Source organism: Equus caballus, chromosome 5 (genome assembly GCF_041296265.1).
Source record: "Equus caballus isolate H_3958 breed thoroughbred chromosome 5, TB-T2T, whole genome shotgun sequence".
Lineage (NCBI taxonomy): Eukaryota > Metazoa > Chordata > Mammalia > Perissodactyla > Equidae > Equus > Equus caballus.
In genome coordinates this window covers 37,278,196-37,302,708 of record NC_091688.1, presented here as the reverse complement: position 1 = coordinate 37,302,708, position 24,513 = coordinate 37,278,196, and the positions used below count along the sequence as shown (strand labels likewise).

General features: G+C 38.0%; 1 protein-coding gene across 3 annotated transcripts in view; it reads right to left on the bottom strand.

Annotated features, from left to right (window-relative positions):
• The window catches only part of SPTA1 (spectrin alpha, erythrocytic 1), a 64,788-nt gene that overhangs the window by 28,112 nt on the left and 12,163 nt on the right, over nucleotides 1-24,513 (bottom strand). For all 3 annotated transcript variants that reach the window (XM_005610224.4, XM_070266945.1, XM_070266946.1), the window contains exons 11-27: nucleotides 23,589-23,726; nucleotides 22,864-22,974; nucleotides 21,474-21,551; nucleotides 21,175-21,330; nucleotides 19,601-19,805; nucleotides 18,020-18,201; nucleotides 15,298-15,541; nucleotides 13,874-13,996; nucleotides 9,892-10,109; nucleotides 8,974-9,066; nucleotides 7,081-7,218; nucleotides 5,714-5,865; nucleotides 4,895-5,081; nucleotides 3,621-3,722; nucleotides 2,529-2,620; nucleotides 1,516-1,660; nucleotides 525-706 (exon numbers count right to left, since the gene is read on the bottom strand). In XM_005610224.4, the coding sequence (XP_005610281.2) occupies nucleotides 525-706; nucleotides 1,516-1,660; nucleotides 2,529-2,620; nucleotides 3,621-3,722; nucleotides 4,895-5,081; nucleotides 5,714-5,865; nucleotides 7,081-7,218; nucleotides 8,974-9,066; nucleotides 9,892-10,109; nucleotides 13,874-13,996; nucleotides 15,298-15,541; nucleotides 18,020-18,201; nucleotides 19,601-19,805; nucleotides 21,175-21,330; nucleotides 21,474-21,551; nucleotides 22,864-22,974; nucleotides 23,589-23,726 (2,546 nt within the window). The remainder of the gene's footprint in view (nucleotides 1-524; nucleotides 707-1,515; nucleotides 1,661-2,528; nucleotides 2,621-3,620; nucleotides 3,723-4,894; nucleotides 5,082-5,713; nucleotides 5,866-7,080; nucleotides 7,219-8,973; nucleotides 9,067-9,891; nucleotides 10,110-13,873; nucleotides 13,997-15,297; nucleotides 15,542-18,019; nucleotides 18,202-19,600; nucleotides 19,806-21,174; nucleotides 21,331-21,473; nucleotides 21,552-22,863; nucleotides 22,975-23,588; nucleotides 23,727-24,513) is intronic.

Sequence of the window (24,513 nt, the reverse complement as noted above, 5' to 3'; positions counted from 1 at the left end):
TTCTCTAGGATTTCATCTCAACATTTCTAAATTTCTCTCCTGCTACTTCTCCTTACCCCTCTGACACACAAACCCTGTGCTCCAGCTGCTCTCACTTCACAGACATGCTGCACCTTTCTTCTCCTTGTGTCTTTGTGTAGATCCATATATTTGTTAGGATGCATGTTTGGGTTGTATTATGTTCTACCATGGTTATCTGTATCCTTCTCTCTCTCTCTAATAAAATGAAAACCCCTGTATCCTACAACTCCTGACAGAACACATCATATAGTATGCACTCTGTAGAAGCTTACTTAATTGGCCTAGATGGGATTACATTTCTTCAAACCTCAGTATTTTATGGCTTAAAGTACTGAACCTGGGAGTTTTGTGCCTAACCAGAGGTGAGATCTGGACAGAAAGGTGCCCACCAAATCCAGCAGTGAAGAGTACCCATACAGGGACTGCTCCTGGAAGCTCTACTCAGAGGCTAGACATGAAAATTGCCCACCCCACCTGGTGGAGCTCTTCCTTTTGAGCTTTACCTGGCCTTGCTGAGGAACAGGTAGAATTTTTGGGCCTCATTTAGATTCTCCTTACGATCCTTTGTACACCCCAGCAGGTTGTCCCAGGCCTCATTCAGCTCCATTCGCTTCTTATTCAGGTCATCAATGGCATCTGGGTGGGCCTCACAGAGCCACTCTGCTGTTGCCCCCAATACAGTCACCTGGGAAGATGCAAGAGCTCTGATAATCAGCCTAGAGTCATGCCTAAATTCTAGCAAAAGAATCAGCCTGAGCCTTAGTGGTGCTCACTCTTCAAATAGACATCAGTGAGGTACAAGAACCTCTTATTACTTTATGAAATAACACCAACCCTTTGGTACACATGATAACTTGATGAAGCAGTCAAAATGGCATTACCATACTTTTTTAAGATTAGAAGGCTGTTAGGCAGGGTGGTTAAGTGACTGCTAGTTAGTAGCAATACAAATTATGGACCCAAAGGTCCTGAATTTAATGCAAACATCTTTCCAATATAGACATTTTCTGTGCTTCTTTTTGCTCTGCATGATAATGCCAAGATGCACGATGCCTCTGGTTCATCTGGAGCACTGGAGAGTGTATCTGGAATGCTTTGGAGTTCATTTTTGGTTGGAGTAGGATTAAGCTCATCTAATTACTTGTGAAAGAAACTCTGCATAGTTCTGGTCATCCTGAGTATGGCAATTTCCTGTTTATCTTAGGCTGCTGGCCTCCAACTATCTTTTGTACATTCTGGTCACTTGGAACCCACTGAAGAGGTACTTGGACAACAGAAAGTTCATTTCCAATATGTTTTTCCTCCACGTTAATGTTCCTGGGGGATGTCCTTTTAGTGGCCTTGCCTTAGGGACAGTGTACAAGAACAAGTATGGAATAAGGTAAAGAGAAATGTAAGAAGAAAGGATAGGGGAACAAAACCGAGGACGAGGGTGTTGATAGGAATAAACATGAAGAGGAAAGTGCTGGAAAAGCTTGGAAGCACATGTCTCACCTTTTCCCCCAGGGGTGCGAGATCTCTCTCAAAGCCCTCATGCTGTCGCAGAAGAGCCTGAACACTGAACAGGTCTGAGCCAGGATCAGCGGCACTGAGGGTCTTGCACTTCTTTTCAATCTGCTCCTTCGTTTCATCTGCGTCTCTGGTACACAAGAACAGAGTTTAGGAGTAATAATGTGTACCAGAGGCAGAATAACTGGGCTCATAAGGAATTCATCACTACCAACAGCATCACCATCTTTTTTAACGTGTTAGAACTTGGGTTTATTGACTCTTCACAACGACTACTTGAGGCATGGTTACTATTACTGTTCCCATTTTACATATGAGAAAACTGAAGCTTAAAGAGGCTATTTGCGCAGGGTTATACCATTGCTAAGTGGTGGATCCTAAGTTTGAACCAGGCAGCCAGATTGCAGAGCCACATGCTTAACTATTATGTTTCAAGGCTTTCCATCTTAAGCCATTTGAAACAACCAGACTCATCTACATTTCAATTTTCCCTTTTCTGAATATTCCAAAATATATTTATACACAGTGAAAGTGTTTGGTTTCCATTTTGTTTGTTGGTATGTTTGTTTACTTATTTAGTTACATGTATGTTTCTTAGCGTAGACACAAATTTGGAAATCAGACATAAAAAATTGTTGAATCAACAGTTAGAGTCAATGTGATGTCTGTTGTCCTTTACTGTCTACTTCTGGTACAGGAATACAATTACTTAAACCTCTTGTTTCTACTTCAAGTTTCATCCACTACCATGAAAAAGTATATAGACTGCTAATTACATACCAGGGCCCAAACCTAGGCACTAGAAAATTGAAGTTGATTGTCTGGGAGTATCCTATGTGCGAAGTGAGGGATGTACTCCTGAAACACCTGATCTCCTACTATCCCTGTCTCAGGAAGAAGGGTTATACTAATGGCTATGACTGTTCTATAGTAATCACACTTAAGGATTTTTGAGTGGGTTCTAGAGCAGCACTGCTTTTTAGGGTTAAAATTCTCACCTGTGAAACATCTGGACAGCATGGGCACTGCCCAGCATCTGGCGCTGTTCATCTGCAAGCCGCTGCAAGGAGTCCCAGCGGGTATTCAACTCCTAAAAGAGGCAAACATATCACATTTTAGCTAGGGAGCTAACACAGATAGTTCTGTGGTGTGTGAAGGCTAGATGGGGTTTAAATTATGATAGTTTTCATGTTCTTTCTTTCATAAATTACATAAGCTTATTTCTTTCTTGGAAAGCTTGAGCTAGGGCCTCATTTATGCCAGTGCAGTTAAGAAAGGGATTACTTTCCTTCCCAAACTAATGTTCCAGGATGGAGCCATCAACCCTGGAGTAGCGATTGATGTTTGCTGCCACAAAGACTACATCACAACCCCTGAAAATAAGTGGAAAGTGTTGCCTTGGTAGTTAGAAGGTATTCTCAAGGAGAAATATAATAGCTTTCTGCACCCTGAATTGACTAAACCAAGAAGCCTCTTAGAGCCCTACTTTCTGCAGAGAATAAATAAATTGTTCCTATGCACATTCCTTCTCCCTCTTACCCCGTGTCCACTACCACAAAAAGAGGGAGAAAACTCATCTTTACTGGTTTATGACAATCCAGAGAGCTGGACTAGACATTGCATAAATATTCACTAGATCTTTTATGGAACCATAAGTCCAAATCTGAATCAGGTCTAGAATGCCCCTCCTCCATCTCTGCTGATCTATATTCTTCTCCTTCTTTCATCAGATTTTATCAGAGCCGATCTGTTTCAGTAATGTTTCTTGATTAACCCCTTCTTACTATCACAGCTCCTTTATCTGCATTTTCTTTGTATCATGTATGTAAGCAATGAATTTGTTGTGTCTGTGGTGGTCGGGGGGAGGTGGAGCATGTATTGAAATTTAAGGATTTCTGATCAGCTCAAATGTTTACATGGCTGGACTATTTGGACTATTGTCTTTGATCTTTCTTGTAGTCAGCTCCATGTTCCCATTCCCTTCTCCATGTTCTACCTGATTTATGGAATATGAAGTTGAGTATAAGTTAGAGGAAGACTCCCAAAGCTCAACCTAGTACTGAGGAGAAAAGGAAGGAGAACTTAGTTACCTTCCGTATTTGAGTTCCTTCTGGTGTTAGAAGGCCTTCAAATAGAAGATCATCAGCTATGTTGTTGATATCCTTCAGCCGGGGCTCATTGGTCTTCAAATCCTGGACGGAAAAATTTGTCCAAAGCAATGTAAATCCCCTTCTCAAGAATCTTTTATACTTATCTGCTTATCTCGCCTTCAATTTGGCTAAATATTAAAACATATTGCTAACTTCACTTGCCATCCACAACAAACCACCTTACTCCATTCTACCACAAGTAAGAGAACCTTTAAACTCCCTGACAACTGGTGGCTATCAAAAACCTGGCAAGAAAACTTTTATTTACCTGGAGTATGGAGTACCTACAGTTTCCTTGATTTCTTAAAAATATCACTACAGATTAAATTACATCACCAGAGGTGTCTATACTTGCAGCATATAATATTCTTTCCTACCAATATAAACTCCTTCGCCTTCTACAGAATACCACTGACTGAGTTGCAATCTCTTTATATTAAAGTATTTGTAAGAAACAGCTCAAGGGGGCTCATCACCATGTCTATGGTGATGATATTTTTAATTACGTTATACAATGAACTTTCAATGAGTTTTCTCATGGAAGTCTCATTCCTAGTTTTCTTTTATAATTTTACTCTTATTTTTCTCATTCTTATATTTTCCAAAACTACACACACACAGACACACACATATATAAACTCTATTTCTATCTCTATATTTATCACCTATCTATCTATTGCTTTGAATTCCATTTGGAAGGTATCATAAAAAAAGAAAAGAAAAAGGAGTTTATACTGATGCTAGTTAAGATAATAGAATGAATCTGAGAGAATATAGGAGAATGGAAGGGTTTTAGGTAGGCAGAAACTTAGGAATTGTCCAGCTGTAAAGTCAGGTTGTTATTCCCATCTTCTCACCCCAACTTCTGCCCCATAAATAGACCTTACACAGAGTCCCAAAACACCCCATCTCAACCTGGGCATCACCATGAACACAGTACAGTATAGGACAAGTTTTTAGGAGACCAGCACTCCCAGTAGTATTTGGGAGTGGCAGGGACTGTGGCTGCAAAGTTAGGGTCATTAGTTTCCTCAGCACCCTCTTTGCATCTACAATACCCAGAGGAAGATGTGAAATATGGAACCGTCAGTGGCTTTGGGGATGATATTTAGTAAATATGAAATTAAGGAGTTGCTTAAGAGGAGTTATAAGATAAAAGAGAAAAATGATAATCCTTAAAAAGCTGTCTAGAGGAGAAGGTTCCTCTTTCTCACCGTTTGGAACTCATCAAACTTTTTCTGCAGCTCCCAAACATCATCTAGGTCTACCCCAGTGTTTTCTGCCTTTTTCTCTCGGATCCAGTCCAGCATGTCTCCTGCCTCATAGGCCAGCAAAAACTCATTGTATCGTTGCAATAGACGACGTCTGCGTTCTTCTGCCCGATCAAGGAGGGAGCGATACCTGAATGGAGAAATGAAAAGAATGGGAAAGATGGAAAAAAAAGTGAAGAAAACACAGAAGAGTAGAAGTAGGGTGAGAGAGGGAGAGAATGAAAGGGACAAAAAGGAGGTAAAGGAAAAATCAATTGAAGAATGGTAAAGGAGAGGAGGAAATAAAGATAGAATGAAAATAGCATTGCAAACAGAGACATACACACAGCGTTCCACCTAAAAATAATAAAAATATTAATGTTCCAGTAGTGAGACTGGCAACATCCCTTCCCCATTATATGTAAGTGAAAGTTCCACAGGGCTGTGGACAACTGGATATGAAACAGCCTGGTATAGTAAACAAAATTTATATGAAGGTCAAAAGACCTTTCAATAACCTTGAAAGAATGCCAGGTGGGGAGTCAGAAGATGTGGCTTAATTAAGTGTCTGACCTCAGGCAATTGATTTAATGGTTCTGGGCTTCCCTTTCCTCATATCAAAACTGAAGTATCTGAAGGACACTAAGTTTACTTTTAGCTCTTAAAATCTGCAAACTTGCAGGACATCTCTAGTCTAACAGATGCAGAGTCATGAGAAGTGTCTTTGGCCAGTAGGAAATGTTTGGCCAAAGACTGTCCAGTTCTCCAGCCTCCAGAACTTACTGTTTCTCAATCTGTTCCTGGCGCTGGGTGATGCTGCCTGGTTCTTCTCGCTGCCGCTGAGGGAGCATAGGAAACTCATCATGGGCCAGCTTCCTGACATAGACAGCTGGCACAAAGCCCTGGTGATCATCAGCTTCCACCTTCCACCAGTCCTGAAGGGAGAGCAGATCCCCACTCCTTCCTTAGTTCTTGGAAAAGCTACAAATAGGAGAGGCTTCAACTCTCATAACTAAGTCTTTAGGCATGGACATGGGCTAATGGCCAAGAGAAGCAAACCTTTGCTTATGGGTGGCAAATAATTTTCATACATTACAAATAAGGTAAATAAGGAGTTTCAGGAATTGCAGAGATGAGCCTTTGAAATCGAGGAATCTGACATTTGATGTTAGCCTCTTAATTTTGATGAGGTTTTCAAAAACTAGTGACAGTTCTTTTAATGATGGGGCACTCTGTCTACTAGGAATTTACAAAAAACCCATAGAGCCAGAATTGAACTGGGCTTCTTGTGGGTGGAGCAGCTGTATATGACAGTATTGTGCAAGAACTTCTCCTCCTCATCTCTCTGAAAATTGTGTGTTGCCCTGAATTTCACTTATGCAAATGCTTTATGTTTAAGTATCCCCCTGATCCCCGCAGAGTATTTTTGGAGTGTTGCTATACTAACCACTCTAGAGTTAAACTCCTCAGAGAATAATGTACTGAAATGGAGAAGCCTGTGGGCACTGGTACACAGCTTATTTGATAATAAAACATCTTGCTTCTCTAAAAAATTCACTTGCCTTCAAAGTAACGATATCTGAAACTCTCCTCTTTTCTTCCCAATCATTTTTGGAGATAAATTAATATTAGAATATAAAAATTACTTGAGCAATTATGAAAAATATAGTTAAAATCCTAGCCAATATTTTATCAATATTCTCACAGACATAAGGTCTAAAGAAAATCAAGCTGACAAAAGACTTGTCCTTGATCAAGCTTCCCTTGACCTCAGCCATTGTTGTTCCATCACTAGGAACACAGGTACAGAAGAGGAACATGCAAAGAGACAAAGAGAAAGGGACAGATAATTCTTGTAAATATATTACAGAATTGCCCCTCATAGCTTATATGTCTTTAGACTAGTTACTTAAGCTCCTTGAGTCTTCATCTGGTTAACTGTAAAACTGGTATTATTATCCCAAAAGATATGTGCGTACAGGATCATACATAATATCTGGAGGAAAGAAAGTAATCAGTAAATTATGGTTATTTAAGAGAGATAACAAGAGAAAAATGTTGGCTGGCCAAAATATACATATCTGGGAGGGTTGGGAGAGATGACTGTGGAAGAACTACATGGTGGGAAGAAGGTTAGAAAGGAAAGTCACCTTGTTGATGGAACTGAGCAGAGTTAAGACATCACCTTTCTTCATGGTGACTTCTCGGTTGCTGCGGGCCTGGAAGTCATATAAAGCCATAACCCTCACTTCTCGAGCAGCTCCTTCCACTGGTGCAGCCTGTTGTTGCTGAATAAAAACAAGAAGCAGAACATGTCAGTCACCCATTGGAAATATATTCCTGTACAGCCTAACAGTGGTAGGCAGTCCCTGGGCCTAACAGGAGAGAGTTGCCTCTGGTTGGAAGCTCTTACATAGCTGCCAGTACAGAGAGATCACAATATGTTGTTTTCAGCGATACTGCTCAATCCAACACTTCTCAGGGGACAAACGAGCTGGGAAGTTTGAACAGAGAGTAAGCAAGTAAGCATGTAGTTTGTTGGAAATATATTAAGTACTCTAAGACACCAGTTCTTAAAGCTGGTAATAAAGGATTATACACATCAACATTTCAAAAAATTGTTTGAGAAAGTGAAAGACCCACTATCTCTCAACACCATCTCCATTCCCTGGGCTTCTACTGAAAATCCTTCCAACCCCAGGCCTTTACACTATTATTTCAAGGAACTGTGGGATTTCTTTTTTAGAGATGAGTGATCTACAACATAGGAAACACCACAGAATTTTAAAAATTGAGAACATAAACTGAGATCAAATATCTTGTATTTCTCTTTAGCAAGCAACCTGCTCTCCACGGTGTAGTCGTCTCTGATTTTTACTTCCTGCAAACATCTTATCTCCGAAAGAATGAACACAATATACAGCCCTTTCATAAGTAATGACCCACACCTTCTTCAGACTGGAGTTGAAGATTGAAGGTTTACCTCCCCTTGCAGATCTCTTTGATTTTATATCCTTCAAGTACTGTGTTTCCTCATAATGTACAATTCATAAGTCCACCCATTCTTGTTTAGATACCCTCTGTGCACGGCTTGATGAAGGCACAGAGTAGAAATTCTGTAAAAATATATATGACTTGACATGTGGGTCCATGTCTTTTGTCTACCCCCAGTGTATGAATTCAGAGCCTCTCATTAGAAAGAATTCCTTGAATGTAAGAAGTGTTTTTCTTTTTTCTTCCACTACACACAGGAGACACTTGTATCATTTAATTGATCCCAGCTTCGTCACTCTTCGGGACATTCCTTTTCACCTTGCGCCCTAGCCATTCTCATATTCTCAACTATTTGTATTTCCAGTTTCCAAAAACTGCTTGACTATTTTATGCTTCAGTGCTTTTGCTCTCACAGCTCATTGACTACAAAGGCCCTTCTCATCTTTGTCTGCATAGCAAACCACCTTTTTTTTTAAGTAACTCAGATAAACTGGTTTGTCTCAGCTATGAAAATGTTCCTATCTTCGAGCATTCTTATTCCAAGAGAACGGAACACTCCTTTGTTTGAGACCATTTTTCCTGTTCATGTAGCTATTATGTGCACTTATTTGTTAAAATTTCTGATCACCTAATATACCGTAATTTCCCTGCAAGTCAGGATTATTTTTATTCATACTTGCATGTGTCAGACTTTTAATAAGTGTTGGTATAAAAAAAACTAAAGAAGGAAGGAAAGAAATCAGGAAAAACATAAGAAGGAGAGATGTGAATAAAGGAAGGAAGAAAGAAAGAGGAATAGAAAGATAAAAGGAAGGAAAAAGGAAAGCAAAAAATACATTAACGAACACTTGATAGCACTTATTGAGAACTTGTCTACTAAATTCTGTACATGCTACAAAGATGCTACAATTCCTGCCTATAAGGATCATAAAACTTACCATTTTCTTTGCAATTGCTTCCTGGGTTATAGGAAATAAAAATCAGTAACAAAGAGAATTCCTTTTCTTCTGTGGTGAGGAATGTGATTCTTGTCAACCCTAAGTCCTTACCTGGAAGGCTTCTGCCTGATCCCGTAGAGCTTTCATACTGTTTCCAAATGCTTTGAGATCCACTAGAAAGGCCTCATGCTTCTTTAGAAGAGCCTGGATTTGTTGATGGGAAGATCATCAGAAGCAAATACAGGAAGAACACTAAACATTCCTGGGGAGTGCTTCAACTACTATTTCGGGTTATACCAATTGTCCTAATTCCTGGTAAGAGACACTTTCCATCTGTATGTAAAGTTCTTTCTTTTTTTTTTAACTCTAAATTTGCAAGTATCAAATAGGAGTCAAATGAACAAAAATTTCAATATTTTGCTTTAATCAAAACAAGGTCAAAATTGCACAAGCATTTTATCAACACACCCCAGCTCAAAGAGGAGACTGCTGATAATGTTACTTTGTAGGATTAAACATTAACATTATATTAGATGCCCATTTCAATTATTTCTAGTGCCAAAGATTTGTGAAATACTATACTAGCTTACCACTGGACAATGAACAGAACAAAGGAATGGATATAAAGGGTAATTCTGACCTTTGACGTTCTTCTTGCCCTAACATGTCTGCCTGATTTTATTTCAATAAAGTAATTAAGGTGCTTATATCCTAAAGCCATGGTTAGTTTGTGAAATCCCAAGGTTAGTTTGGGCAGTTTAGGATGGGACCAAGACAGGCACGGATCTCTAGTCATGCTTTTTCAGGTTTAGATAATCTCTAAGGAATCTATGGATTTCTGTGGGATTAGGAAAATGTAGTGTATCTTTTGGGACCTCCATCAACTCTGAGGTTATCCCTGCAACGGAAGGCCAAAGGCTATCACACTGGAAACTCCAAATAATGTAACAGAAACTGTAGCTGTCCTACAATCTAATTTGGTATCATTCGGTGAGTATTAGACAAGGTTTATTCCCATGCCCACCTTACCTCAGCTGCTTCTTCATCAGCTCCATAGTTAGTGTTGTCTACAATAGGTTCCTTCTCTCTAATCCATGCTTCTGCTTCATGCAGGTCAGCCAGGTACTGCTGGAACTGGACAATGGCCTCAAGATCATTCTGCCGTCTAGCAGCTCGAGCCTGGAGAGACTCCATATTCTCATTCAAACTCTTAACCTTTGAGGCCACATCTTCTGCAGCAAAGTGTCCTATGGAGTGGTTGGAAAATAAGTGAGTGTTACCTTCATTAATGTCCACTACACTTCAATCCTTTTGATTGAAGAGAGAAAGGAAGCATGAGAATGATGCTGCACGTAGTCAATATGACATTTTTTTTACCTAAATTCCTGGGAATTGGAATGTTGTAAGCAAGATTAAGCACTAATAGGCACTAATGGAGGATAGGTGTGTACATGTGGTGGTGAATGGGGTGTTACAGCCTACAATATACAGACTTGAAAATGGAATACCTATGTGTAGGCACTAGTCAGAGATCCAAGAATATGTATTCTCTAGACTAAACAGAAATTCAGCAGATTTCCATTTCTGCCCCCAAGGGACTTATTACTACAGGAATTGTTATCCCCTCTAAACAGCTACAAAACAGAACAGACTATAGATGCAATGATTTTCAGACAATAGGCAGAGGACCATAACTGCCGAGAGAAGGGTAAAAATGAGATAGGCCCTATGATTGTCGCAGTTCATGCCTGAGGCAGGTCCTAGGCTGCAGTTCTGGAAAGACTAACCCAAGCAGAACTAGCAGCCACACTGGGTTGAGGAGGCAGAGAGCAGAGTTGGAAGAAGACAAGATAGTTGGAGCTTGTGGAACAGTCCTGAAGAGAAGGTACTGCACAGAAATGGAGCTTTGAAGATAATGCAGAAAGGCCCCCCTAGGGTATTTGACTGATTACTCCTTAGCACACATGTGTAAGAAAACTTCTCAAGGGTGAAGAAAGGATGACAGTAGGAAAGCAGTAGGCCAAAAAATTCCTAAGGGTCACATAGGGCTGTGAATAATTAAAATTAGCACCCACCAAGGTGGAAAGATGTTATAATGCAGGAGGTAGAGTCTTCAGAAGGGTTACACCTTAGTAGTGGACTAATCTCTAGATTAGTTCCAGAATAAAGGCTCCCCTAGAAGTACCATAAGAAAGCACATCCAAGAAGCTCAATGATTGCCCAAGCTGAAGAAACAAAGAAAACCACACCAAGTCATATGGTAATCAAAGTGCTGAAAACCAGTGATAAAAAGCTTGAAAGAGTCAGAGGAAAAAATATATACATTACATATGGAGGAGCAAAGATAGTTATGATAGTAGACTTCTCATCAGAAACGCTGCAAGTCAGAAGACAATGCAGTAGCATCTTTAAAGTACTGAAAGAAAGACACTGTCAACCAAGAATTTCAGATCGAGTGAAAATTTGTTCCAAAAATCAAGGCAAAGTGAAGTCTTAGACCAATAAAAGCCTAGAAAATTTATGGCTAGCAGACCTGCACTACAAGAAATATTAGAGGAAATATTTAGAAGGAAAGTTATAAAGGTAAAGATACGAATGGAGACAAAAGAATGAAGAACACAAATATGTGAGTAAATATTAAAGGATTTTTTCCTCATTTCTTAATCTCTTTCAAAGCTAATTTATTATTAAAGCCAAATTAATAACAATGCATGGTGGGCTTTAAAAGATATGTAAAATTAAAATGTGTGACATGAATGTACAAAGGATGAAAGGGGAGAAATAGAAACATGTTTAAGGCTCTTATTCTACACATGAAATGGTGAGATACTATATGAAGCTAGACTGTGGTAAGTTAAAGATCTATAGTTTAAAACCTAGAGCAGTGACTTAAATTTTTGCTCCTGGAATACCTTTATAATTTTTTCTAATTGCAGTAACATTGGATTATAACATTATATATCTTTCGGATGTACATCATAATATATTTCAAATTCTGTGTAGATTACATCATGTTCACCACCCAAAAACTAATTATAGTGCATCCCCACACATGTGAGCCTAATCACCCCTTTTGCCTCACCCCCCCCCCCCCCCCCACCGCCCCATGGAAACCACCAATCCATTCTCCGTTGCTATGGCCCTTTATAATTTTAAAAATTATTGAGGACCCCTAAAAGTTTTTGATTATATAGTGATATCTATTAATGGTTACCATATCAGAAATCAAAACAAAATTTTAAAACAAAATACACAAGTATATATTCCATTAACCATTGAAGCAATGGCATTATCACACATCATGTAGACTCCAGTAAAGTTCACTGTACACTTATGAATGAATGTGGGAAAGGCAAATAACATCTTAGCATCATTATGAAAACCACAAAACCACAAATAGAGAATCAGTATCCTACAATAAACATACCCACACACCCCACACAACTATAGCTAATAAACAACTATGGAGATAAAATGGAATCATAACAAATGCATAATTAATGCAAAGAAAGTAGAGACTGACAAAGAAAAAATAGCCGTGATGCTAGATTTAAACTTAACCATATTGATAATTGCTTTTTTTAAAAAATGGAGGTAACATTGGTTTATAACATTATATAAATTTCAGGTGTACATCATTATATTTCAATTTCTGTGTGGACTACATCACGTTAATCATCCAAAGACTAATTATCGTTCGTCACCATACATGTGTGCCCTTTTACTCCTTTCACCTTCCACCTTCCCCCTTCCCTTCTGGTAACCACCAATCTAATCTCTATATCTATATGTTTGTTTTAATTTTCCACATACAAGTTAAATCATAAGGTATTTGGCTTTCTCTGTCTGACTTATTCCACTTAGCATAATACCTTCAAGGTCCACCCATGTTACTGCAAATGGCATTAAATGTAAATGCTGTAAACACTCATTAAAAGGGAGAGATTATCAAATTGCATAAAAGAAAAGCAAAGCCTAAGGATATGCTATCTATAAGAAATCTGCTTTAAATACAAAAAAAACAGAGTATAAACAAAAGGATAGAGACAGCTGGAGTGGCTAAATTAAAGTTGCACTAAGTAGCCTTTAGGGTATCACCAGGGATAAAGAGGACTAGGTTATAATATTAAAGATTTAAATTCATCAAGAGGACATAACAAGTTTAAGTGTCTGTGCCAGCAATAACAGCTTCGAAATACATGAAACAAACTGATAGAACTGAAAGGAGAAATAAATAAAATCCACAGTTACATTTGGAGATTTCAAGGGGGGAAAAAAAAGACAGTCACTATAGTACTTAGGAACCCCAAATAAACATTTTTAGTTTTGAAATATTCTTGAAATCTGAATTGTTGCTCAGCAATCTGAATTTTAAACTATACTTTTTATAGCTGGACACTGGTTGGCAGCAATTTATTCCTGAATTAATAGAGGAAAAATCCCAATGCAATCTGCATTGCTTATACCATATCTGGCATATGATGTTAGATTCTGAAAACCATATTTAAGCAGTAAGGATTTTTGAAGATGGGAGACCAGAAGGAGGAGAGACATTAAGACTATACAAAGTAAGAAATTTAAGAAAATGTTGCTATTTACCATAAAGACAATAAGACATTGGAAACCTAAGACATGTCTTCACAGATCCGGAAGTTCCTATGTGGGAAAAGGACCTGACTTGTTTTACGGGACTTTGTAATTCAAATTCTGAATTCTATAACTTCTGTAGAAAACGTATTGATTATTAAAATAAAAATATTTTACTTAAATAATTTTGGCTTTACAGAATACTAGAAATGACTGGCTTATGAGGTAAGGAGGTTCCTACTACTAGAATATACAAAGAACATCGTATAATCTTCTGTCAGAAATGCCCAAGGGGAATTTCTGTACTGGATGGAAAGGTGGGGTCAGATATCTTTAAATTCCCTTGAAGCCCTAAAATTGAACAAACTTCTTCCATAAGTTTGGCATAGTGATGATTGGGAAACCCAATCTGAATCTTACATACCTTCCTCTACCATTTTGTTTCCTCTCTCCATTATCAACTGAATGCGTGGCTCATGGCTGGCAATGTCAGCCTGGATGACTTGGTGTCTGTTCAGAAGATTCTTGGAGGCAATCAAATCCTTGCCTACAGAGAAAAAAAATTTCAAGTTCTGGTATCGTTTTAGTGTTTGGAATAAGAAGAGACTATTCCCCTTCTTTATATCTCTTGGATCTTTGAGTTCTTCCCTTTGAGGTTCTAATGATTGAGTGGGCCACCTGAAATTTATACCATTTGTCTGAATTAATTCTGTTCAGCTTTGTTCTTCCTCTTGCCTCTTTGTACTAAGAAAATTTAATTCATTATTCTATAAAAGATAATGAATAAATCACTATTCTTTTTGGAAAATAGGTAGAAAGGTAAGTAACTTTTCAGCTCAAATTTCCAATATTGTGTAACCAATTTTCTTTCAGCATATTGTGGTGTAAAAAGCAGTATCTTCCACTTACTAGCTTCTATAGGTGTCAGAAAATTATTAAATTCTCTAAACTAGGTTTTTTCACCATGAAAATGGTACAATGTTATCTGTTCTGAAGATTTTTTTTTTGGTTATGATTACAAATAACTTTAAAAAAGTGCCTCACTCATTGCTTAACATTAACAATCACATAACAAAAACTACGGATTGTTAATTTCCTTCCCCATCGAAGATCCCCAGTTCCAGCTGTCTACTTCATCCTCCCTGTCTTCTATCCATGCTTTACCTCTCTTCTTTCCAAAATTTCCCTCCCTGGCTTCACACTATATGCCTCTCCAGAAATTCTTCATGCCAGTCCACCCTTCAAAGAGATCCTTTCCTTTCTAGGAAGTTTTTCCAGACTAGCATCTCCATTGTTATCATTGTTCAGCCCCTTATAGATGTTCCCAACATATGCATATTGTTTGAATTATATTTATGTGCACTTTTTTTGTATTTCATTGCAAGTGTCCTGGCGCTGACAATGGTGAACTGATAGCTTCCAAATGAAGGAAAATTTGCACTTTATCCACTGCTTCAACACTTTTATCCTTGTAATAGCTCATATAGCTATAAAAGAGTCATTGACAATATAGACAAAAACACTTGGTACCTCAAACACTAACCATGGCTGCTCAGCCAACGACCTTGGCAATAAAAAAGTTAGAAGAAGTAGCAAAAAGCTGAGCATTCTAGCTCTTCCCAGAGGTGTTAAATTCATGGTGCTGTTCATGTCTGGTTTTAGGAGGTAAACTTTTCAGTATGAATTTTTAAAAAATCTTTTTATGGAAGACTGGCAAAGTTTTCATGAGTTGAGGGGAAAGAGCTGAGAGCAAACTTTTCCCCTCTCACTGCTGTATCTCAGACCTCTCAAACAATCTGCAGACCGTCGACTTCTCCTTACAGCTCAGCCTGCTCAGGCTGTACTAACCAAGGTAGGTGGAAGCTGCTGAGGGTTCAGTCTCTTGGATCCAGGCCTCCTCGTCCTCTGTGTCTCTGTAGATCTGATGCAGGAGGAGAAGGTCAATGAGTTTCTTCTTCCGGGTGGCCAGTGGCTCTTTCAGGCCTTCAAACTGGGACACCAGGGACTCCCGCATTTCCTGTATGTCCACAGCATCGGGATGGCCTATTTCTTCAAAATATGTTGCCAGGTCTTTAAGGGTGTTCACTTGATCCTGAGGGAGAAATAAAATGGGTGTCAGGAAATCCCATCATTTAGTAGAAAGAGATGGGGGTTTGGTGGGGTGGGTCATGGGGAGAATCTGCTCGCATATGTAATATGTTAGGACTTCTAATCAAACAGAGTGAAATAGAGTGGGAGGAGTTGCTACATTGAGGACTACTTCATCAAACAAAGAGCTATTTAAAGGAAAGTAGTTCTTAAACCATATTTCAAAAAGGACAAAATATTTATAGAGCCAAAGAAATTATAAAAACCAGACTATAGAGCCTTAATTGTTTGGTAGTATCGATAAATTGTGGCCCCAAGGAAAACAGTGTGAGGCTTTTTCTTAGTTCCCCATCCACCTACTTTCTCTCTCTTTAAAATGAGCCTTAATTGTAAACAACCTGGATACTTCTGAGGCTTACGTTTGTGGCATAGCAGGAACAATGCTTATGAGATGAAATGTAATGTTACAAAAACAAATGTCAGAATCTCAGAAAGAGAAATGCGAAGGCCCTGCCTGGCCCACCACCTAGTAGTGTGAATTTGAGTAAATCATAGCCCCCATTCAGGCTGTATCTAAGAAAGGAGGAACACAGAAACAGGATTTTGAAGGATCTTCCTGGAAATAAAATTTTAGCCACATTCCTATATGCTAAAATAGATACAAGATGTATTTCATCTTTATTAGTGAGGTCAACTATAACTGGTCTGGTAGAAGCACAGTAGAGATAAGATTTTTGTTTGTTTGTTTGGTTTGTTTTTTGGGGTATGAGGTGGTGGTACATAAGAAAAGTTCTTCAAGAGATAGATGAATAGAAGGCATTGGTTTTATTTATTCTATTTTGCTATCCAGTGTTCAACCTATAAAGGGTTTGATTTATCTCCTCTCGATTTGGAACAAACCATTGGCCATCAATGGCTTCTGAAAACATATACTCACTTCTCCATACAGAATTAAGGCTTCATAAAGAATTAAAATTAAAATCTCTCACTAAGGAACTGTTCTCATCTCTTAGGAGAAACACATTAACTTTGGAAAACATCATAGTGTAATAGAGTGAATTAAAACATCATAATTATCATTATCATTATGGATCCACTTTACTACTTGAAAATCTCTACTGTAGAGCAAGATGCCCTAGACTGAGGAGATAGAAGACGTGACTTCTATTCTTGGTTGCTAGTCAATTGCCATTTGATCTTGGGAAAGCTCTTTCACTTTTTTTGATCTTAGTTTCCTCATCTACATAATGAGGACTTTGGGCTAGAGGGTATTGAAGATCTTTTCCACTGTAATATTCCACATTGAAAATTTCCTCTTCAAGCATTATATCTCAGCCTCTATCCCAAATAGGAGAATGAATTCTTGGTGATTTGCTGCCCTAACTCTCCCAGAGTAACATACTTCTATTACATGTTTAAACAGGCTGTTCCTCTTCTTTGTATATTTTTGTTTACTTTTCACCATATCTCATCTTTTCCCTCCTTTGAAAATCATTGCAAACTCTCCTCCTCCACTTAGATTTAAAAGCTATCTTTATATGGTTTTCCAACCTCCAGCCTTTTACTTTATTTCAAACCCCACCAAGCCATTCTTAGAGCTATATGAGTGACTGTGTTTGTTTTGCTTTTTCTGTTTTCTGTAGATTATTCTTTCTTCCCTATTTCACTCTGAGTGACCAAAGAACAGACATCATAAAACTGTATTTTAACAAGATAGATCAGTGGGAACTTCTAGGAAACAGCAGAATCATCTTTACATACAAGGTAGAATTCCTGGGATGAGAAATTGAGTGAAGTGAAAATAGATTTCCACTGAGTTCTCCAGATACTCACATACAGTGTCTATACTCTAGAAACCTATTGGATACAGTATTAATAAATAATAGTCTGATGGGATGTCAGGGGATAACCATAAAACTAAGAGCCTGGACATCTGCATCATAGTCCCAGCTCTGTTGCTAATTTTCTCTGTGACATCAGAGAAACCAGTTTACTTCAATGGGTTTCGATTTTCTTAGCTAAAAAAAAAAAAAAAAAAAAAAAAAAGGTAAGATTAAAGATATTTTCAAACTTTGAGTTGCAGAATGCCAGAACAAGAAGAGGCAATTTTATCCAAATCCTTATTTCACAGATAAGGATACAGAGTTAAAAAGGTGAAAAGACACATGAAAGATCACATAACTAGTCAGTAACAAGGCTATATATACAACCCAGGTTTCCAGATTGAGAATATGGAGTTACATTTGGAAGATTCAACAAAGTCTTATCAGCTATGGGCTTCTGACAAAAGACATCAGGCACCCAGGAGAATGGTTGGATTAGAAGAGATATTGGGAAGAGACAGTTGACCAAGTAAAATTTTAAAATATTTACTTTTGGTTTCTTCTCTCTTTCTCTTTTAATAATAACTACTTATTACGAGTGTGCTCAGAGCATATACAAGTGTTTTAGCCTACAAGTCGCCAAAGAGCAAGCAACAAACCTGACGAACAGCCACAGCAGACTCCAGAAGCCCATGTTTCCTGAGTAGATTCTGTACATCTGCCAGGCCTTTCCCATAGTCCTCAGAGGTAGCCTGCCACTTAACCTCCATCAGCCAGTGCTTCAGATCTTCTGCATTATTTTCAAATTGCAGCAGCTTGTTGGCTTTCTCCAACTCAGTCCCTGGGAGAAGACACTAGGTGTCAGACAGGTAGCATAACTGCTTCTCATTGCACAATAATATAGCTTCCATCAACTTAAGGAGCAATATAACATTTTGACATTGCAGTGGGAAAATATACAACTGTCTCACGTTTGATTACGCAAAAAATCACCTTAAATTTGTAGAATTTAAATGGTATTTGTTTTTGAAAGTAGTAGTGCTCTCAAAACAAAGATAAACAATAAGTTTATTCCCTGATGAGGTATAGAGCTACTGCATTTTAACCATGTTAGGTATTTTCATATGTCACTTGCTACTCTCTTTGGAGACCTCCCTTTCAAAAGTATTCAAACCCAAACACTGCACTTTCCAAGAGAAGTATCAAACTTTGAGTTGGCTCAATTTGAAATTTTGAAATGTCTTTTTATAAATGCCTTTCTCAGAACCCTGTTACCTCCCTTTTTTGTACCTGTCCTTCATCGCAAACCACACCACACCACACAATTTTCTCTTCCATAAAATGTCCTAATTATCCTCACTGTACTCAGCTAAATTCTTTATTCTATGGCTTTATAGAAATTATTTGCATTATTTATGTAAAGCAATTATTTCTATCTCCTGATAGTGGAGAGTAGCTGCAACTTATTGTTATAGCCAAATTGGAATTTTTTCCTAAACCAAAAATCAGGGTGACATTCAACAAAATCAGTATTATGTACCTCTTCTGTAACCAAGGCAGAGTCTTATCTATAGATGATGTTCATAACAAGGGGAATATTCACAGGGGAACCTCATTATTTGTGTCAACTATGACAATTGATTAATTTTGCACAGGAAGATGGAAGGTTATGTGTAAGTAGAGACTGTTTAAGCAGACAGGTGGGAATTTTTTTTTAAGAGCTTACAGCAGAGGCTGAACACTTTCAGACAGGTGACAAAAGCAACAAGTCATCAAGCCCTATTTATAAGAATGAAATATCGTAGGAACATCACATGTGGCATTGACAATCTTTTAATGTCTAATTTAATAACCTAAGTCATAAGATCTTGTCTCATCTTTAGAACCAAAATATATAAAATCTAATTTAAGGACACTAGTTTTAGGTGCATAGGCAATACTGAAGTCATGGTTCCTGAATATTTATTCAAGAGAAAGAAGAAAAAGTGGGAGAAGAGTGAAGAAAACAAAAGGAATTTCCCTTAAAAAATTCTACACACATGAAGAAAACATAAAATTATATAAATATATAGTGGGATAAATTTAGATTGGATTTCAAAAATTTCTTGACCAATAGGGGAAGCAAATGAGTAGCATCTCCTCTCATAGAGGTCACCAGGTAAATTCGAGGTGGTAAAAGATGAAAACAGTAGGTTTCAGAATTTAGGAAGTAACTTTTCACCAAAACCTCTGCTTCTAACCTCTCTGTGCTGTAGCCTGCAGCAATTTCTCCCAGAGGCTGGCAACTTCACTCACACGAGCGGCTGCAGTGTCAGAGGCATAGTGATCATCCTCAATCATTTTCTGGACAGTCATTTTTAGGTTATTGAGCAGAATCTCATTAGCTGCCAGTTCTTCTTCAAAGGCTTGTTGCTTTTGTACCTGGCTCTTCAAGTTCTGTATATCCTGAGACAAGACAAAAAATAAAAGGAAACCAGAAAATGGGGCAGAAATTTTGAGAATGGGGGTTACTTCTCACTGTAAATATAACTGTACTAAGAAGAGAAAACAAGCGAGACCTGTCCTGGTCCAAGTACAGAGCTAGAGAATGCTTAGGAAACTCTTGTGACCAATCCCTCCTTCTCTACACGTGGCGAACTTGGCTAATCAATCCCTGCTTTTATTTCTACAGAACCTAGATCTTTACTCAAGATCATTTTGAATATGACACTCCATGCAAATATTAACAATCAATCAGATCTGTCACAAAAGATGAACTTTTTTTCTATCCCTGCGCTAGTACATGAACCATCCATTCATTGGCTCCAAAGAGAGAAGATCTGTTTACGCTGTATACACTGGAACCATAATTCCTCTAAAGAACACTAACACATATTACCAAGTTTCACAGAATGAAAGGTACAGATAAGATGCTCATAGTTCTATAAAGATATAAGACCAAAGAGATCAGAGGTATACATTTAAGACTACATGAGATTTAGAAAAGTGAATATTGTGAATAGATATTGGCCTAGAAACCAAGAGACTAATTCTAGCCCTGACTGTAAATGTGAAAGCTTGTGAGTATATATATGTGTGAAATAATAGTTTATATGATATAACATTCATGAGTAAAAAACATCTGTTTTACACAACCACAGGGTAGAGAAATCTATGGCTCAGAGGTAATTCAGGAATTTCCCAAAGTCATATAACCTAAAACTGAAGAGGGAGAGAATTCAAGCCCAGGGGCACCTTCTCCAGAATTTGTGCTTCTAACGCTGATGTTAAACTGCCTTCTAAATAACTGGATAACTTTGGGCAATTCACTTTCCATTTAAAATCTCTGATTTCCTCATCTATAAAATAAGGAGTTGTTCCCTTCTAGCAACAAAACTGTATGTCTATATTATACCAAACTCTTAGGTTACTTTTAAGTTCACAGTAGATTTCAGTAAACTTGAATGCACATTGGGCTTAGATACAATATTTTCCTACTATAAGGGTGCAGAGGGGAGCAGAAGAGGTGATCCAGGGACAATAAGCAGCTAAATGAGGAGCAGTCCCTTCCTTCCACCATTCTGTTAAGAACCATTAGAAATTGTACCAGAGAAAAGGGGTGAGAGGCAGCAGCATATGTGGAAACAAGAAACTAGATTCTTGGCTTTTAGCTAGATATATAACCTTAAGGGAGTCATTGCCCTTCTCTGAGACTGTCTGTTCATCTGTAAAATGAAGTTCACTAGTTGAACCTTATCATCATTTCAACTTCAAGACTCTAATTCCATGAAACATAAGTCCAATGAATATGTCCAGGGTCTGAAAATCCTCCTACTTTGTATTCTTCATCATCTGCCAACTTTTTCTTCTTGTTGATCCAGTTCTTTAGGTCATCTGAGTCCTGATACATCTGCTGCAGAAGCAAAGACTCCTTCAGCAATCTGCGTCGAACAGCAGCTCTTTCACGTAGGACATCCCGCCGAACCAACAGCTGCAAAAACCATGAACAAACTCACTGTCAGCAAAACCAAATATGGACAAATGAGATTTACCACCCACCTTTATCACCGTCAACCCAACAGTTTCTATGACCCCAGTGCACAGGTAGATGCACATTTGGTACCTTGAACATACCAGGTCACGGATAGAAGCGATGTTCTCTGAATCATAATGCTTATTATCAATCAGTTTGGTTGCAGTCTTGTCTAAGGTCTGAAAAAACAACCAGAGTGATTTTCCCTCAGTGGCCACTGAGTAAGTGGATACAGTTTAGCTAGCTATTTAAAGAGCAAGCATAGCAATATGGGAGAGCTTCCCACATTGCAAAGAGCACAAGTTTCAGGATCAGAAGATCTATGTCCTAGTTCTGATTTCTATTATAAATTGCATTTCAAAACATATATCTCAGGGAAGTTAATTACCCTCTCCATGCCACAATATTTTTAAAATCTAGGTTATGGTAAGTGAATTTTAATGTGACTGAAAGATGAGTATTGGATTGTCTCTTAAATTTACAAGAGGAAGCACTCTCAATATAGCCATGTTCAGTTGCCAGTCTATTTACCTATCTATCCATCATATATTTTATATATATATATATACACATTTATATCTCTAGCTGCACAGGGAGAGGAGTCAGAAATTGTAGAGGTGAATTTTCACTCATCTTCATTTATGAACTCCTAAAATTGCTAGAGCTCAGGATGGATTAGTTGATTGAGAATAGGAAAATGATCTAAAATAAATTATAGCATTTTATAAACAAGACACTGTTTGCTTTTACCAATGAGAGTCATCAGAACAATCCTATGGATTGATAAGGACCGTATTAAGCTTGTATGACTGAGGATTAACAGAGAAGACTGGGAATCTTATTGTTTTTGTTGTTGTTGCTGGTGGTGATAGTATGTGTGTGTGTGAGCTTAAAGCCAGCACCATCCTGGAAGACAGTCAAAGACAGAGTATATTGGACCAAAAAAGTCTTCCTCACCCTTCTCTGAGCCCTGCATATACATTGACCAGTTTCTGGGACATTGTAAATTATAGTTCACAGGAAAACTGTAGTAGAGTTAGATTAGAAACACAAAGATGAAGATATACTTATACAGGAATAGAATAGATATTACTTAGATATTTAGATATTACTAGAGAAAACGAAAAAGACATTACTGGAGAAGAAAACACTAAAACAGTAAATTTCAAACATTTTTAACTTTTAAGTAGTGATTCTATGTCAGATATGGATTCAATAGTTTCTACTTACATTGCATAAAAAAGACAATCACGCACTTCATTAGACAATATAAATGGCTTGAACTATTTAAAAACTTTATAAACACGCTTGGTTGAATAAGAGATGTGGTGATAAAAATGGGTATGATTATTTTTCCTGATATCTTCTCTTTTAAGGATAATTCTCATGTAATGTCTGATAGTTATCAGTGATTCTACCTAAGGATAGGTATTGTATGAGATGATATATACAAACATTAAGTCAATTCCCCAACCAGGACCCATTTCTTACTGTGATCTTCTCCTCCTGGGCAGTAAAGGCTTCCTCGAAGTCATCATGCTTCTGAAGAAGGGCTTCTACACTGCCCAAGGAGTTTCCCAGGTCCTCGTTTTCCAGGAAAGCCTATAGAAGACAGAAACATATATCTCAGCTGTGCATCAATGGTGAGAAACATTCCCTTTGGAATATCTCTGAGACAAGGACTACAAAAAGAGGTGAGGGGGTTGGAGAGCAAGATGGGAATTAACATGAAGTAATGTAGTAAGTAGAGACTAATATCAAATAGCAGGACATTTAGACTTCCTTCCCAGACCTCTCATAAACTTTATCACATTTGTCCACATAGAATTCTCCCAACCAATCTAGATACCAGTCTGAGATCTCAAAGCTGCCTTGAGAAGACCAATCACCTCCTCCAGGAAATCTCTGGTTAATTCTGCCTGACTCATCACAAATTTCTCTCTCTGACTCCTTTTGCAAAATACTTTTCTTTGTGTTCAGTTGAGGTTAAAGCCACTCTGCTATGTATTTGGGTAGGTTTTCTATACATTTGTCCATGAGGGAATTCTGGAACCTTACAGAGAGGGTCAACCTTTTCTTCTCCTTGTGGATCACTCTCCAGTTCCCGGGAACTGCTTCAGACCACAGAAGTGCTTCTGAGGGTGCTGATAGTAGTCATAGTGGTAACGAGGAATGGGAGAAATGATTTTGGAGGCTTGCTGAGCCCCTCCTGTTACCTCTTGTCTACTCATCCAACTGTCCACTTGCTCACTGTCACGGTAGAAGAGGTGCAAGTCCAAGCACTGCTCATACTGATGCTGACGCTTGTCCCACAGTTCCAACAGCGCGGCCCACTGATTGGCAAGTTCTGTCATCTTTAGAAGAAAGAGATAATGTATTGAGAAGATATTTAATGAATTTATTTTATCCTACATTTACTGGGCATCTAGTAAATGCAAGGTCTTTCGAAGGATACAAAAAGTGAACAGGAAATAGGCTTTTCTCTTAAGGCTCCAACCTTTAAGCAAATAACTGTTGTCTAGGAAAAATGGGATAAATACCATAAAAGAGGTACAACACACTTAATATGTATAAATAAACAAGAAAAGATTAATTCTGATTGGAAGAATCAGGGAGAAGAAGCATAGGATGTATCATACCAAACAGATTTAAAGGGCAGGGAGGGGGGATCAGGATTACAGGAAGACAGAAAGCCATGAGCAAATAATTACTCTAAATAGTTGTTAGATTACACAAAGTGCTACAGAGTAAAGTGCAGTGTCTAAAAAGGGTGGACATTTGGTGAAGTTCAAGTTCTAGAGTAGTTAAAATATCAGACTGATAAATTTGCATTCTTCTCTGAAAGCAAATAAGAACCATCAAGAAAAAAGTGTCATTCTCACTTGTAAAAGCTTTTGTTTCTGCCCGAGCATCTGCCCAAGGAATTCCATCTTATTAACACATATGCTGTATTAACTCTATCAAAAAGAGCACAAATTCTCAGAATCCCAAGACAACAGATAAATTTTTAAGGACTTAGGGTCCTGCTATTCCTTTGGCAGAAAATTGTTAGTAACAGAAATCCATAATATAATGTTCCCATAGAGTTCTGGGGGGAATTCAAAATATGGTCACCTCAATCTCATCCATCATAGTGCTTAA